Source organism: Ambystoma mexicanum, chromosome 1p (assembly GCF_040938575.1).
Source record: "Ambystoma mexicanum isolate Mex_15411 chromosome 1p, UKY_AmexF1_1, whole genome shotgun sequence".
NCBI lineage: Eukaryota > Metazoa > Chordata > Amphibia > Caudata > Ambystomatidae > Ambystoma > Ambystoma mexicanum.
This window is the reverse complement of record NC_090921.1, coordinates 604,473,517-604,490,368: the sequence shown is the minus strand read 5'-3', so window position 1 is coordinate 604,490,368 and position 16,852 is coordinate 604,473,517. Positions and strand designations below refer to the sequence as shown.

Here is a 16,852-nt window from a genome sequence, read left to right as displayed (position 1 = left end):
GTTGAAACCCGGTGTCAGCGATGTCCGTGGTGGCGTGGTCCGACGCCACCTTGCCTTCCTGTAGGATTTCAAGGGCCGCCGCCCTCTTATCTGGCAGGAAATCCAGGAGGGGAGCAATCTTAAACCACAGCTCCCTGTTGTAGCACGCCACGATCGCGAGGACGCTGGCGGTTTTGATGGTTGTCGCCGTCAACGAGATGACTCGTCCCATGGCGTCCAGCTTCTTCCCCTCGCTGTCCGGTGGGGAAGTGAAAGTTGATGACGTCGCCCCTGCCAATTTCTTCTTGTCTGCTGCAGAGACTACTGAAGCCGGGGACGGCTGAACTCTAAGGCACATTGGGACGGAATCCAGGACCCGGTACTTCTCATACCGGTCCCTCTTCGCATGAGCCGTGGACGGGTTCTTGAGCAGCAACAGTCCTTCGTCCCAGATGTCGTCCAGTGACGGTACCGAGAGGACGGTCTTCCTCTTGGCCTCCCATATTTGGTAGAGGAAACCCTCCTTCTGCTCTTCAGGACAAAGCTGGAAAAGTTCTGACGCCCTGGCGGTCATGGTGTGAAAGGAGCCAATTTCATCGGGAGGGGAGGCCCAAGCACGGGGTGATGGGAGATCCGTCCCGTCGTCACCACCGTCGTCGTCCGTCACCGTTCCCGTCTCATCCCTCGGTGGAGGGGAAGGCGGTGAAGGCTGGAAAGGAGGGGGGAGGGGGGAGGGGGAAGGATGGATTCGCCTGCTCTTGTTCGGTGGGCTTCCCGACGGTCCAAGCGCCGCTGGATCGTCCGCTGGGGGTAAGGTCAACCTTGTCCTTATCTCCGTACACAGGGTCTGGATAGCCATCAAGATTGCTCCTGAGTTGTCCTGTGGCATCGGTTGCAATGGGAGCGACGGCTGGGGAGTCCTCTGTCTCCTCCACGGTCCGTGGCTCCTAGTCGGCTCCACCATTGCTCTCTACGTCCGCCTTGTCGGGATCCCTCCCGTGGGACCAACTTCCTCGAACTTCTTGTCCAGGATCTTTGCGACACCAGCCAGCTCATCTTCGGAGGTGGTATCTGTGTCAGTTATGGCTACCGTGCCCCCCCCCCCCTTCTCCTCCCGGGGTTTCACGGATAGGCTGAAAAGATGATTCCCTCTGCGGTGAAAGGGAAACACTATGCCCGGCAGTCGTCTCCACTGGGATAGCCTCCACAGACTTTGCCAGGGCCGTCACGAGTCCTTCGATCGAGGCTTTAGCCGGGTGAATCAGGGCTTTCACGACCTTGGTCGCACCTGAGGCCTTCACCTTGGGGTGTGGGGGGGGGAGGACGCTGCCTTGCTCCCCCTCCGCTGTCACCAGCGGGATCAACCGAAGCTTACCCGGGTTCTCCAACTTCCTCTTCAATGACCCAGAGCGTTGGCTCGTGGTTGGTGTCGGTGACATGGTGCCCTGCCTGGCAGCCAAGGAGCCCGAACCATCGGCACTCCCGGTGCCTGCGGACTCGCAGTGCTTTGCCTTTTGTTGGGTCGCTGGAGCACCCTCAAAGGTCTTAGAAGACCGCTCTGATTTCTTCCTCTTCTCACCTGCTGCTAGGCTCTTCCCCTCCAGCCAGTTGGTGAGTCGAACGCGACGATCCTTCACGGTCTGTTCAAACATTTTCTTACAAAACGCACAGCCCTTCGCCACGTGTGATTTGTCGTCGTGAAGGCAGTAGAGGCACCGGGAGTGCTCATCTTCCTTGAAGACATTCTGCAATTCGCATCCCGGGCAGCTCCTGAACAGCTTGAATCCAACAGGCGTCGTTTTCCTTTTCCTCCAAGAAGTGAAAAAGCGATGAAAATTCACCCTTGAGGGATGTAGAAAAATTCCGAAACAGGTCCCCGTTGATCGGAAGTAGTATCGGTGGAGCTTGAGGCTCGATTGACCGAAAATATAAAAGTAAACTCTTTGAAAAAAAACACAAAACGCAGTAAAAGCTCGAGAGCTATAGCACGAGGACTCCCAACACTTGAACGTGCGGTAAAAATCTGAAGATGGCTGCCAGAGGAGGGGCTTAGGTAGAGGGAAGTCATTGGCTGGGGGCAGTATGACCCAGAGACCAGTGATTGGTTATTAGTAGAAAGACTGTTCAGAAGCTAAACTGAAACCGATTTTTTCTTTACCGAGGATTCCCAGCCTGACAGGGAATATTCATGAGCATGTGAATCCATGCCAGACCCCATGCTAGAGAAATCAGCATTATTCCCAATAGCCAGTCTATGCAGGGCAGAGCGAAAAGAGCAGCCTTTGTTGGTCCTTTAGTGGAAGGAGCTTACGTTCAGATATTTAGGGTTCAATATGTATCATGACCCAGAGGTCGAACACGGACATAACACGCTACAGGCCCTTGAGGGCATTAACCGCTTAAGTGCCAAGGACAAGGTATCTCGTCCTTGGCATCCGAGCGGGAATGAGCACAAGCGTGAGAGCGAGCGCAAAAGGGAGTACAAGGGTGAGCGCGCGTGCGCAGGTGCGAGTGGGCGTGCATGCAAGTGAGCGCAGGTGCGTGTGAGCGAGTGCGCGATCGTGTGAGCGCAGGTGCGCGTGAGCACGAGAGTGAGCGCCCCTGAGAGTGAGTGTGGTTGCCCTTGTCACCAGGTGTCGTCCCCACAGCAGACCAATGAATTGACTTTCCTGGGCTGGATACTGACAAGCAGGAGTCTACAGACTCCCTTTGGATATCTTTGGCGTCGTAAACAGAGCCGTAGATGCTTTGGTCCTCATCATCTGATGCAACAGCGCCGGCGGGTGAACTGGATTCGGCCTGCTTAGCTAATGCCGCCCACCGTTTGGTGCATCTCGGCATGAGTGTCTTGGTCGAAAGAGCTTACACGGCACAAAGCTGTTCAGAATGGTCACAGGGAAGGCAGTGGTTACATAATTGAGTGCCTTTCCACAGAAATAGTCCTTTCCATATTCAAAAGTAAATACAAAGGCAGCTAGACAAATGTAAGTAATGGAGAAAGTGAAAAGCATAGTCTAAGAGGCAAGTAAATGTTGAATCCCCACTCTCCCAACTGCAAGGCCGAAGCCGGATGTAGGCCGCAGCCAGACGAAGAGTCTGTCGAAGTCTTCAGTCGGCGATAGATGAAGCCGCTCATCAAAATGTGCATTGAGGAAGCGTCCGTTGAGAAATCCAGAAGAATAAGAATATCAAAGTAGCTAAAGCTACGACCTCCGCATAATAGCGCCCGACCACGATGGCAGAAAACAAACAGGCACCAACGCATTAAGAACCATGGGTACAGTACACGTCACAATAGGAATAGCCTTACAAACAAGCCCAGTTGAAGTCCCTTTTGGAACTTAAAAACAAATGTTACGCAATACTCTGCGCCTACCACTAGATGTGGGCCTAAGCAACGTAATCTTATTTCTAATGCTTGTATCTGCTCACATTCATATGCTATGCATAGGCCGACATCTAGTGGAAGCTGCCGAGTATTACAGTTGTTTTTGAAAATCGAAAAGGGAAGTCGACAGTGCGTGCCAGTAATACTATCCCTAGTGTGACGTCCACTGTACACATGGTCCTTCACGCATCGAGTCTTTTGTTCAGACATGAGGACATGAGGTTGCATGAAGTGTAGTGGGAGTACAGTTGTATCCAAGCAGCTATAGTCAAAAAGCTCATAAAAACGTCTATGCACCTTCTCTCAGGGGAGGAAGGGTGGGCGCATGTAAATCTAAGCAGCTACAAGCATCAGAAATACGATTACGGTGAGTACTGTATCCCTTCTGAGGCTTGTGGAATCTGCTTAGATCACATGCTATGCATAATCAGTGAGCAGTGTTAGGAGAAGGTGGTGGGTCATGAGAAGGAGTAGCGGCAAATAGATCTTTTAGAACCGCTTGTCCCACCTGTGCATCTGTATTGGAATGTGGGTCAATGCAGTAGTGCTGAGTAAAGGTGTGTACTGAGCTCCATGTAGCTGCTTTGCAAATGCTGTCCAAGGGGACATATGCGATAAAGGCCAGAGTAGCTCCAGTGCTCCTTGTGGAATGAGCTCTTGGTGTAAAAGGTAGAGTTTTGTTGCTAATGAATAGCACAATTGAATACTTCTTACTATCCATCTGGAGATGGCATTTTTAGAAATGTGGTCTCCTTCTCTGCCTGGTGCTATGGAGACAAACAGTTGATCTGGTCTTATTTATGTAGTAAAGGACCGCCCTCCTCACATCCAGTGTGTGGAGTGTTACCTCAGCTGAGCTAGTTGGTCTCTGAAAGAAAGCGGAAGCTCAATATATTGGTTCACGTGGAATTTAGAAATTAATTTAGTAGAGAACCTAGGATGAGTACAGAAAACCAATTTATCTTTATGTATGATAAAGAAAGGGTCCTGCACTGACAATGCTTGCAATTCACTAACTCTTCTTATGGAAGTAATAGCCACTAACAAGGCAGTCTTGTAGGTCAGGTGTTTAAAAGCTTGACTAATGCATAGGATCAAATGGGGGGCTCATGAGCTTTGCCAGCACTACATTGAGATCCCATCTTGGTGGCGGGTTTGAAATAGGAGGGTGGAGTCTCTTGACTCCCCCCATGAATGCCTTAATGACTGGCATCATCCACCACGATACCTTGCTTTGAGAGGTGGTATAAGCTGATAAAGCCACCAGGTGGACCTTTATAGAGTTGAATACTAACCCTGAGTCTAACAAGTGGAGAATATAGTTGAGAATGTGTGAAGGAGTACATTCTATGGGGTTTATTTGTTTGGACTGCCACCAAACTACGAACCTCCTCCACTTGTCGAAATAAGTGTCTAGTGTTTGGTTTTCTTGCCTCCTTGAGGATATCCATACACCGCTGTGGTAAATTAAGGGGACCGAACTCTGACTTCAGGAGCCATGCTGCCAAGTTCATGGAGTGTGGTAGAGGGTGTACTGTTCTTCCTCTGTGTTGAGTCAACAGGTTGGTTAGGTATGGAGTTTGATGGGAGAGCACACATCGCCAGTTTGTGCAGATGTGGATGCCATGGTTGTCTCGCCCACATAGGAGCAACTAAGATTAGCGTCATCTGTTCTCTGTGTATCTTGTTCACTATCCTGTTCATAAATGGAGTCGGGGGGGGGGGGGTGGGTAGTGGAGAGTCGGATGGGGCTCAAGCTAATTTCCCTGACCATTTTATACATAGGGCGTTCCCCTTGGAGTCTGGCTGGGGGAGCCTGGACATGAATTCTGGGCATTGCTTGTTTTCTCCTGTAGAAAACAAGTCTATCGTGGGGAAACCCCATAGACAGAAGAGGTGTTCTACGACCTCTGCATGAAGTTGCCACTCATGTTCTTCTGGTAGAGGATCTCTGCTCAATAAGGCTGCAAGAAAGTTTAGTTCCCCAGGAACGTGCTGCGACGATAGGAATATCTTCTGTCTGAGTGCCCATTTCCAAATTTGCTGTGCCAGTCTGGACAGATTTGGAGAACGTGTGCCCCCCTGTTTATGTAAAACATTGCTGTTGTGCTGTCTTTCAGGAACTGCACAAACTGGTTCATTAAGTGGAATTTGAACATCTGAAGGGCCTTGAATACTGCCAGAAGTTCTAGCAGATTTATGTGGTTCTGAGCTGCCGCGCGAGACCACAGACCCTGAGCTGTGTGGTGAAGGTAATGTGTCCCCCATCCATCAAGAGAGGCGTCAGTCGTGATAACTGCGTGTATCTCTGGATCGTAGGAGGGTTTCCCCTTCAGTAGATTTTCTCTCGTCCACCAGCAAAGATTTTGTACTAGTGTTGGCGAAACAACCACTAGATTGACCCACTGACCGCTTGCCTGAGACCATTGTTTCGCCAACCATTGCTGTATGGGTCCCATGCGCAGGCGCGCGAATGGAACCAGGTAAATGCAAGATGCCATCATGCCTAGCAAGCGCACTGCTTTGTGCACCCTTATCTGGCGGCCGGCTTGATAATGTGGTATTTGCAACAACATGTTTTGGACTCTCTTCTGACGGAAAGACCAACCCGTCTTGTGTTGGTAAGACAGCTCCAAGGAACTGTTTGGTTGTGCTTGGCACTAGGCTTGACATTTTCTCAATTGAGAAGCCCAATTGAAAGAGAAGGTTGATAGTCTTTTGAATGTTTTGCGTGCAAATTAAAAAGGTGACTCCCCTGTAATGAGCCAGTCATCCAGGTAAGGGTACACTAAGGATTGCCTCCCTGCGCAGGTGTGCTGCCACCACCGTCAGTACATTTGTGAATACCTTGGAGCAGATGCTATCCTGAACGGTAGCACTTTGAATTGTTAGTGGTGGTTCGCCATCTTGTAACGCAAGAATCTTCTGTACGCTGGGAAAATAGAAATATGAAAAAAGACATCTTTCATATCCAGTGTTGCCATGTAATCCCTTTTTTAGTAGAGGGATTACATCTTGTAGTGTAGTCATACAGAACTTGTGGCTTTACAATTTGTTTGCAGGGCGCTAATCTAGTACTGGGCGCATGGTTCGAACTTTCTTTGGCACAAGGAAGTAGGTTGAATACCCTAGTTTACCTGGTTGGCAGGGCCAATTTCGATCGCATCCTTTAGTAGAAGTGCAGCGACTTCCTCGAGGAGGATACACTGGTGTTCCTTTGAATGGATCTTCTGTTGTGGGGAGTAGTTCTGGGGTAGTTGGGAGTTCTATACAGTATTCGCCTGCTACTGTGGACAGCACCCATCTGTCTGAGGTGATCCCATCCCATGCGTGGGTGAAGCTGGAAATGCACCCTCCTACTGGAAAGGCATGGGAGGGCACTTGAACTGGATAGTCACTGCTTTTGTGGAGTGGTAACCCCCTCGAGAGGAGTTGCCCCTGCCACAAGTTCGGGATCTACACGGTCCTCTAGGATAGTTATGGGAGGATGGACCTTGACTATTTCCCCAGGGCTCCCCTTGGATTTGATTGTAAATGAACCCCCGTTGTAAACTTTGGCCGCAAAAACAGTCAAAATTGCCATTACCCCTCTGGACAGGTGGTTTGTTAATGAGTTGCCCCAAAGATTTAAGTGCGTCATACTCTTCTTTGGCTGTTTTAAGGGCGTCCTCGACGGCCTTGCCGAAGAGCACACTGGGTTCGATAGGCATGTTGATCAGGGTGGCCTGCGTCTAAAACCCGATTGTCTCAGCCACGCGTGACGTTTAATAATGGTACCCTGAGCAATAAGACTTCCGGCGTTGTCCGTAGTGTCAAGGTTGGTTTTAAGTAAGCAGCTTGACACTGCTCCATCGTCTGCGGTCACCTGTGCTAGCTCGGACTTCAATGGTTCCTGGGCAGACGACAGTAATGACGACACTTCCTCCCATTTGTGGCAGTTGTAACTGGCCAAGAGGGTTGTGTTTGCAATTCTGGTTTGTTAAGCCGCGGAGGAGGCAACCTTTCTGTCCATAGTATAAAGCTTCTATCTTCCCTTGTCAGGCGGAGCCTCCGAGAAAGCAAGGGAGGTGCCTGCTCTTTTCCTAGTTGTAGTTACCACTGTACATTAGAGGTCAACTAAAGCCTCACTCGTTAGAGGGTCCGAAGGTGCGGGTTTAAACAGCTTCTCTATACGAGGGTTTACAGCCTGTGTGAGGTTAAGGGTCTCTAATGACTGCTGTATTTTACGCTGTATTGACTTGAGGAGAGGAATAAATTGCACCACAGTCTTCTTGTCCCAAAGGATTTGTTCTACAAAATCCTTAACCTCTTGTACCTACTGGGTCTCTATTTGAAAGTGCTCTGCCGCTTTGTCTAGCACCTCATTTAGAAGGGGCTGGTTATCTACAGGGAATCAGTGATCGGGGGGTCCTGATCAATAGGTGAGTCCATAGGATACATATTACTGTCTGGGTCAGCTTCTTGGTCTTCATCGTCCCCATAATTAGGGTCTGCTGCCTCTAAAACAGAGGGGTCTTTGTGTTCGGAGTCCGGGTCAGAGTTCTAGGACTGTGCTACACACTGGAATTACGGAACAATACCTTTTAGAAAGGGGTTGAGAAGGTTGAGCAGAGATTTGTGACCCAGAAGGAGCAGTAGTGGAATCTCTCAAAATAGGCCATAAAGGACATTCTCCTCATGACCCTGTATGTCTTGTGCTGACCACTGTGACGAACTTGGGATGACCAAAGGTTGGGAAGGAAGTCCCAAATCTTCATCTGAGGGAGGAATTAGCCCAGATTGTTTAGGCCTAGCCTCTAGAGGTTTATCCTTACGGGGATGGGCCTAGATTCTTGGGTCTTATCCCAGAGGACTTCTTTCTGTGCTCGTTATGCCCCACTGGCACCCGATCCGCGTTTATCTGACTGTTTGGGATCGGATACCTGACCTGACGCAGGTCGTACATTTTCAGGTGCGGGTAGGGCCGAGGCCTCGCCTGCGGACAAACGGCCCTAGGTGGGAGTTTAACGCGCGACACCCGCGCCATCTTTCGACGGTAGGGCCCTGTCGTGCGGCGATCTCGAGCGAGAGTGCCCAGGGGCGCAACAGACCTTTCCCTGGGTGTTGTGCGTTGTCAACCGCTCGACCCATGTGCCGAGTCTCGAACTGGGGTTATGTATTTAGTGGTGGATGGAATTGTAGCGCTTCCGCCGCTGGGTGTTGTCCCCACAACAGGGCCGCTGGTCTGTCCTCCGGGTCGGGGGCCTGCGCTTGGGTAGCCGAAGCTACCCCGTCGCCCTTGCTGTCCGAAACTACATTGTTGCCATCACTGAAAACGCCTACCTCCATGGCCTCGAGTTGCCTGGCGTAGCGGGCCCAGCGTTTTGTCGATCAGTCCTTGAAAGTCTTGGGCTTGAGGAGCCTATACGCTCGACAAGAACCCTCGACGTGGTCACTTGGGAGACACAAGTTACAGAGTATATGCTTATCGACCCACGGAAATGTTCTATTGCACTTGGGGCAGAATTTAAACAGGGTCTTGTCCATAACTACAAAATATGGCAGCTGGGCGAAAGTAGTGTAAGAAAAGGGGCATATACATACTAAAATGACCTCCCCCCTTCTCTCCCTACTGTATGGGCAAAGGCCCGGGGCGGCCTTCCAAGGCCGAACGGTCCGTTTGTGGTAGTCTTTCGAAGGGCAGTCTGCCTTCACGGGTGCGATATTTCAATGGTCAGTGAAATAAAGGGTACAAAGAATTAACTATCGGTAATTGAAATAAGTCAATGGCTTTATGCCAAAATAAGAACTCTGCTACATGTGTTAGTCTAGAATGGCGGAAAAAAAACAATCTGAGGGACCTAGACGCGCGAGGGATCATGGGTACAGTAGACGTCACACTAGGGATAGTACCACTGGCACGCCCTGTCGACTTCCCTTTTCGAATTTCGAAAACAACAACTAGTACTCTGCAGCTTCTACTAAATGTCGGCTTATGCCCAGCACGTGATCTAAGCAGATTCCACAAGCCTCAGAAATAAGTCCAAAATTCCAGGATGGCAGAAAGAAAATGGGAAAGACAGGTGACATGTGGTTAATACATGCAGGCTTCGACAATCAACATTTCGGAACCAACATTCTCATAAATTCAGAAGTACGTTAGCAATACATGCCCTCTTGTACCAAGAAGCACTTGAGCTAATTTTGTAGCAAAACACTGCAGGAACGGATTGAACCATTTTGGTTTAGAAAAGGAGGCTCATGAACTTATGAAAGGTGGCTAAACATTTTAGATTTCATTGATCGTTTCAGCAAATATATTTGAAGCCGTTTAACAAAAAAAAAAGTCTTTGCCATATGGTCAAACACTACCATCAGTGCAACATTGAAAAGGGGCATTGGAAAAACATCCATCAATTTTCCAGTTACTTACAGTATTGTGTTATTTTTCAAATGGAAACTTCCTACCTTTTGTGCTTTATCCTTTTGGAACACGAAGACAGGTGGGGCAAGGGCAGGTTTTTCTAGATAAATGAAACATATACTTGTCACCTTGGATGAATAAAAGATGTGCAAGGGAATACAGTTCTGAGAAAAAGACACTTTACTTAAATAGCAGTGACTGGATTGACAATCTATTTGCCTTCGTAAAATGTAGGTCACTCTAGGATTATCAAAAAAGAACACTGAAAAGAGTCCACGTAAAAACAATTGGACACGTTAGTTACTTAATGCGCTCAAGTGGAAGTGTTTGCTGTGACCATGCAGCAGCTTCTCTTTTGATATACACAACATTCCTCAAATCATGCACTGGTCTTGCATTAGTTTCAATATTTCCATGTTTATTATATTCAAAAGAACAAGTGTTGAATCCTGTGAGACAAGCAGAGCAGTTTGCAGTTATGAGACCATTTGCTAGTGTAACTAAATATCTCATGCATAACATTTCTAAAGGCTTTAAAAGCCACATAATCTCTCAATGATATACAAAGTCAAAATGTAGACCACGACAAAATATCCAAACAGTTAAAACAAAACCAATACAAATAGCCTTTGAAATGAGACCTGAAAAAAGGTTTGACACCTTGTTAGTGTTAGTCAAATTTGTGAGATGGTACAATGCATTATCTTTCAAAGTCACAGAGATTCCTTTATCACATGGTGAACACAGAATTAAATCAGTACAAATAACCACATTGATGGAAATTGCTTTCACATAGACCAAAAGGGAATCCGCACTTTAAACCTTATTGGGAGCAGGAAGAATATGCATAAAATGTGATCATCAGACTTCCACCTTTATCTCCAGAGTAAAAATATAGGACCAGGACAAACAAGCATAGTCATTGAAAAGTTACACTTTGAGAACTAATTACTGGCTTACAAAGAATGCAAAGAATACAAAATCTTATCAACGTTTGAATGGTATTCACAGTGCACCTTATGCTTAATAATGGGTGTCAAACATTTGAGCTTAGTCTAAGATTAATGTGGCTGGTGCCATCACCCAGTAGTGGTCCTGAACAGTAGTTTTCCACAGCTATTGGAGAGAATTGGTACTGGCAGGTTGCGTATTGGCAAGGTTGATGTAGTTTCCTTTATCGTTCTAGGCTCAAAATCAGCCAAAGTGTGTCAAATTCTAGATCGAAGTTCAAACCTCCGTTTTTGTATTGCGTTCTTGGGCTTGCATGTTTTATGGGCCCTTGAGATTTAATGGGTTGTACCAGCTCAGCATATTTTCAGTTTGTCCGATAAAATGTATCAAAACTTGGATTTATAAAAGGAATCCACAATCTCCTCTTCTTAAGAAACCATTTTTAGATCCTTTAGGTCCATGTAATTCTTGACTTTCATTATTGTGAGCCCTTTGTAATCCTGTTTCCGCCCCAAATATGGAATGGGGCATCACTTCTAGCCGTTTGAGAAGACATCTTAATCTGCAGATCGGGGTGCTTTCACAATTAATTATGCTGTATTTGATTGCCGCTTTTGATACAGTGGATCACACCATCTTAATTCATCTGCACGTTTAATAGGATGGTCAAGACCAGCATCTAACTGTTTTTTTGTTTTCAAATGGAACACAAAGGGTGAAAGGAACATCCAATCGAAAGTACGTTACAGTTGGTAAGTAACTTGTTCTTCGAATGGATTGTGTCCTCCCACATACTCCTCATCTTATGATAGACTCCCATAGCAGTGGTAATTTTGGAGGTGGGAGTACTAGAAATTTTAATTATGGACTGAATGAAGGACAGCTTTTGCAAATAGTCCTCCTTGATATGAAGTAGAGTCAAGCAGTAATGCTTTACAAAAGGTGTACATTGACGACCAGGTGGCCACAGCATAAATATCCTGCACCGGGACACCCCTCTGAAGATCCATGGAATTTGCCATGCCTCTGTTTGAATGAGCCGTTAATCCATCTGGAGGCTCTTTCCCAGCTAGTTTAATAGCATTCAGATTGGTAGAATTATCCATCTGTATAGAGTTTGTTTAGATACTGCAAGGCCCAATTAGTGCCCAGTATATCCAAACAAATAGTTGGTCACATTGTCAGAGATTTTCCAATCTGGAAATGTAGAAACAGAGCCCTTTTTGGGTCCAGTCTATGCAAGCTTTCCTCTTCCTTACTAGCGTGAGGCGGAGGATAAAAGTAAGTTAAGACAATTGTGTGACAGATGAAAATCAGACACTATTTTAGGCAAGAAAGATGGTTTGACTTTTAGAATAAACATGTCCCTATAGAAAATGGTGCGAGGAGGCTTACAATACGGTGCCTGCAACTCACTCTGCGGGCTGATGTTATAGCCACTAACCGAATTGTCTTAAGATGCATGATCTCCACACTGCTTTTTTAAGGGGGTCTGGGACGCTTTCTCAAAGATTTTAAGCATCAAAGCCCTAAAGGCCTCCATTTTTCAGGGGAATCGTGCTTGGAAGGAGAAGTCGCCTTCTCTCAGAAGAGGAGGCAGAAGACCTGCAACGTCGCTTTGACTTCTTGGACGAAGCCGAGGAGGATTTCCTCAAGCGACTCTTGGACCTCAACCTCCTCGACCCAAGTCGATATTTTCCTGAATCTTTTTGTCTCTTCGAAGACCTATACTATTCGTCCCCTACCGTCAGCTTACCTTTCCGTTCCCTAAGAGCCTTATTGGACATGACCCGACAGGAACCACATTCGTCAACCCGATGGTTGGGGCTGAGACACCAAAGGCAATTCTGATGGGGGTCAATAATGGACATTTTTCTACCACACTTCAGACATTTTTTTAAACCAGTCTTGGGTGTGGTTGGAGTAGATGACTAGGACATAGTCAAGAAAAAACCTGATGCGCCGCTCTGTGTCACGAAGCAGTGTTCGGAAAAACGGAACTGATGTAATGGGCGCGGCTCGAGCCCTTTATACAGCGGATGACGTGGAGGCTCGACGGCGGCCCTTGAGGGACGACTCCGTGGCCTCAAAAACAGCACCCTCTGGTGAAAAAAAAAAAATTCTGAAGCAGCAACGCTGGGAGACAAGATATCTAAGACGAGGAATACGTGGGAGGACACAATCCATTCGAAAATAGCCTACATAATCTGCAAAAAACTAAAACGTGGCTCGAAAAATAAAAAAAACAAATGAAATGTGTCTAGCAAATTGAGAATGAGCCAACTGAGATAGTGAGATCATATTTATTTAGAGCTTTACATCTCGAATAAAATCTGTGTTTCGGAACTAGCAAATAGTATGGGTCTGAATGATGTAAAGAAATGTAATGCTATTCGAAATGTTGTAAAGGTGGATTTTTAATTGAAGGTGTGTTGAAGCTGTATAAAACCAGTTGTGTTCCCAGTATACTGTATGGTTCAGAGATCATTACACATATAGAAACTAAATGGCTGACAAAATTGGAAGGTAGATGTGGCGAAGAACTCTGGGTTTATCCAACACTACATCTCTTGAAGCAATATGTTGCGAATGGGACGTTAAGCACACAAAACAAAATATATGTCAAGAATATTTTATGTAAAGGATTTGTCCCCAAAATAATTATGGATATTTGTTGGCCAATTCTCTTTAATTATTAACACAACATACCTGCCCAAGAGCTTTGATACAGTGGAAGAAGGATACTGTTCTGTTTTTTGATGAGTTTGGATTTGTTATCGAAAAGGTTGCCAACAGGTCATTGGTGGAACCAAAGATAAAAGAAATTGGCCAGGATCTGGCACAGAAATAATAACCTTTGCATTTTGAGTTGACTAAACAAATTTAAACTGTATACATTACAAAGTTTTCCAGTGGATTCACCTTGTTTTCATCTCAAGAATCTATATAATTTAAGGTAACAAGATTCATAATGCAATTGAGATTGGAACCATTATCCAAGCTTTCCAGGACAGGACTATGGAGGACTATTCCCTACCGTGAAAGACTTTGCTGCATATGCAGCAAAGAGGTGGGAACCCAAAGAAATCTTACAAATTGTCAAAAATACGGGATTATGTCAAGGCATATAATTTAATATTTGAACTGGCCACATTTTAAATCAGATCAATCCTGGGGTCTTTTATATTAGTGAGTTGTACATTTTTCAGATTCACTACGTACCATATTTGGTGTAAAATTGTGGATCGGTTGGACATGTCAGATGCTGCTTAATAACGAAGTTCTGAATTTTTTGATAATATATTTCCTTTTAACTTGTTTGTATAGCTTTTAATAGATAATGAGATTTGGTATTTGTATGAAGTTATACTATTTCAACAATATGAACTAATATATGAAAACAATGAATTGCACATCTCCATATGTATAGTGTTAAGGTTTATTTAACCAAACACTTTTTTTTTAAATTACAAAGTATTGTGCTTTTGTTGCTGTTCTTCTGGCCAAAAGCAACACCTCAATTACGTATTCCGGGAGGACTCGGTCTTTGTAGCTTAACCACTCAGCAACCAGACATGAAGGTTCAGAGTTATGATTTCTGGGTGTAGAAGACGGCCTCCCTTTTGGGAGAGTAGGTCCAGTCTCCAGGGAAGACAAAATGGAAGGCAGATGAACAGGTCTAGAAGGTCCGGGTACCATGCCATCCTGGCCCAATCCGGAACAATCAGAATCGATCATGGACTTCCTGAACTTCCACAACCTTATAATGACATGAAGAAAGAAAGGGCTGGTGGAAACTCGTACAGGAGTAGAAATTCCCAATCTACTACGTACACATCCCACAGAGCTCTACTAAGGAAATTCCCTGGAACAGAACAGGTTGCGTTTCCTATTGATACTGGACACGAACAGATCTACCCGAGGGGTTCCCCAAAGGGCAAAGATCTCTAGGAATTCCTGAACGTACTCCCACTCTGACAGCCTGTGCTTTTCCTGCTCAGAGCATCCGCCGTCGTATTCTTCTCCTTGTCTAGGTGAGCAGCCGAGAAATCCAGTTTTGTAGCACCCAAAATCAGAGCTGAATTGCCTCCCTGCACAGTTGTAGTGACCTTACACCACCTCCCTTGTTCAGGTAATGCACGGCCACTGTGTTGTCGGTTATCAGAACATTCTTCCCCTGTATGGACGGCAAAAAGGCCATCAGCGCCAATGTGATTGCCCGCAGCTCGAAAAGGTTTATGTGTAGTGTGGATTCCGATGGGGACCAAAGACCACTGATCGCAATAACGGTCATGTGAGTTCCTCGTCCAGTGAGGAAAGAACCTGTGCCTACTGTAATCTCTGGCCAAAGTTGCCAAAAAGGTTCCCCTATCATCATTCTTCTTGCAGGCCCACCACAGCACATGCTGTGCGACCTTCCGCAGGACCTGAAGTAGGTCCGTCATACTGCCTGAGAATTGTGACCATTGGAATCTTGAGGTCACACAGGAGGAACCTCATCCTTAGGTGGGCTTCTGGCACCAGGAAAACGCAGGATGCCAGGAGGACCAGCAGCCTTGGAAAGTCTAATGCTGGTAGATGTTGGGCATTCTCAAATCTTGTAACCATCTGGCAAAGCAAGGTATGTTGAGCCCTCAACTCGGGAGGCGAAGATTTCCCAGGGGAAGAGTCCAGGACTGCTCCAATAAATTGCAGCTTTTGAGAAGGTGCCACCAGGGACTTCTTGAAGTTGAGGGAGAGTTTTTGGCGAGAGTGGCAGGTTCTGTTAAGATTTTCCAGAGCCTGTTAGGGAGAACGGGCGCTGATCAGCCAATCATCTCGAAGGGTAAGATGCAAATCCCTCCCTTCCTTAGATCCGCTGCCAACACCGCCATGAACTTTGTGAAAACCCTTGGGCAGAGAGCAGCCCGAAAGGCAGTAGTCGAAACTGATAGTGAGAACTGCCAATGGTTCAACAGGTACTTTCTGTGCTTGGGATGTATAGGCACATGAAATTAAGCATCCTGATGATCAAGTGACACTATCCAATCCTGGAGCTGAAGGGCCTGGAGTATCTGCAAAAGAGTGACGATCTTGACTCGGTCCTTCCTGAGGAACTTGTTCAAGCATCTCTGGTCCAATATGGGTCACAGTCCTCTGTCTTTCTTGGGAACCATAAAATAGCTTGAGTACAACCTTGGTATTGCTCCACTACAGGTACCCTTTCCAATGCACCTTTCTTCAACAGGGAGAGAATCTCCTGTAGAAGGTGCAGATCTGGTGCCCGAAGAGATTGCACGCTCGGAGGACAATCTGCAGGCCTTTTCAATAATGGGAGACGGTATGCTTGGGCTACTGTCTGAAGTGCCCATACATCCGATGTAATGCACTGCCATTCTTCCAGATGCTGGGTAAACCTGCCTCCCACCAGGGTTTTGTGAACAAAGCTCTCAGAGAGGTTTTAGGGTTGTGGTAGAGGGCAGTGAGGAGGTTGCTGCCTGTGCAGTCTTTCCTTCACAGCCTCTAGGGGCATGAAAGAATCTCATGTGTCCTCTTTGGGTAGCCTAGCCTCTTCTTCCATTTCCAAAAGATGAATAGAACCAAAATGAAATCCCTCTCCAAGACTGTGTAAGTTGATGTTGTTGCCGTTATAGCTGATGGAGTGCTGTCCCCAAAGATTTTGCAGCCGCTTAAGAAGCCTGAAGCTTCTCGAATGCAGTCATCAGCTTTCAGCCCAAAATGTTTGAACCCATCAAAGGGCATGTCCATAAACATGGACATCTGGAGCAAATTCACAATTGCATAGCCATGCAAACCACCTGATGACTGCACTTGAGCCAATAGAACGGCCAACAGTCCAAGGCGTCAAGCTCAGATTGGAGTGATTGGCATGCCACCTCCTTGTCATCACTAATTTTATTACAACCACCCCTCATCTATGCTCCAGGTATGTTCTCTGCTGTCTGAGAAATTACATACCAAAGAGTGCATATTTCGACAAGGCATAAAATGCATCTATAGCCTGGAGGGCCATGCTCCCAGCAGAGAAGACACTTTTAGCCAACGCATATTTTTGCTGCCTCCACCACCACACTTTCTGGGGTAGGGGGCCTGGAACAAAAGTCAGGATGAATGGTCTGTATTTTCTCACC

At 46.6% G+C, this 16,852-nt stretch overlaps 1 protein-coding gene across 7 annotated transcripts in view; it reads right to left on the bottom strand.

Moving 5' to 3' along the window:
* The window catches only part of RANBP3 (RAN binding protein 3), a 1,483,781-nt gene that overhangs the window by 1,235,817 nt on the left and 231,112 nt on the right, over positions 1–16,852 (bottom strand). For all 7 annotated transcript variants that reach the window (XR_011303967.1, XM_069649581.1, XM_069649583.1 and 4 more), the window contains one exon: positions 9,815–9,870. Coding sequence is in view for 6 of the 7 variants with exons in the window: in XM_069649581.1 (XP_069505682.1) it covers positions 9,815–9,870 (56 nt within the window). In the remaining variant the exon portion in view is untranslated. The remainder of the gene's footprint in view (positions 1–9,814; positions 9,871–16,852) is intronic.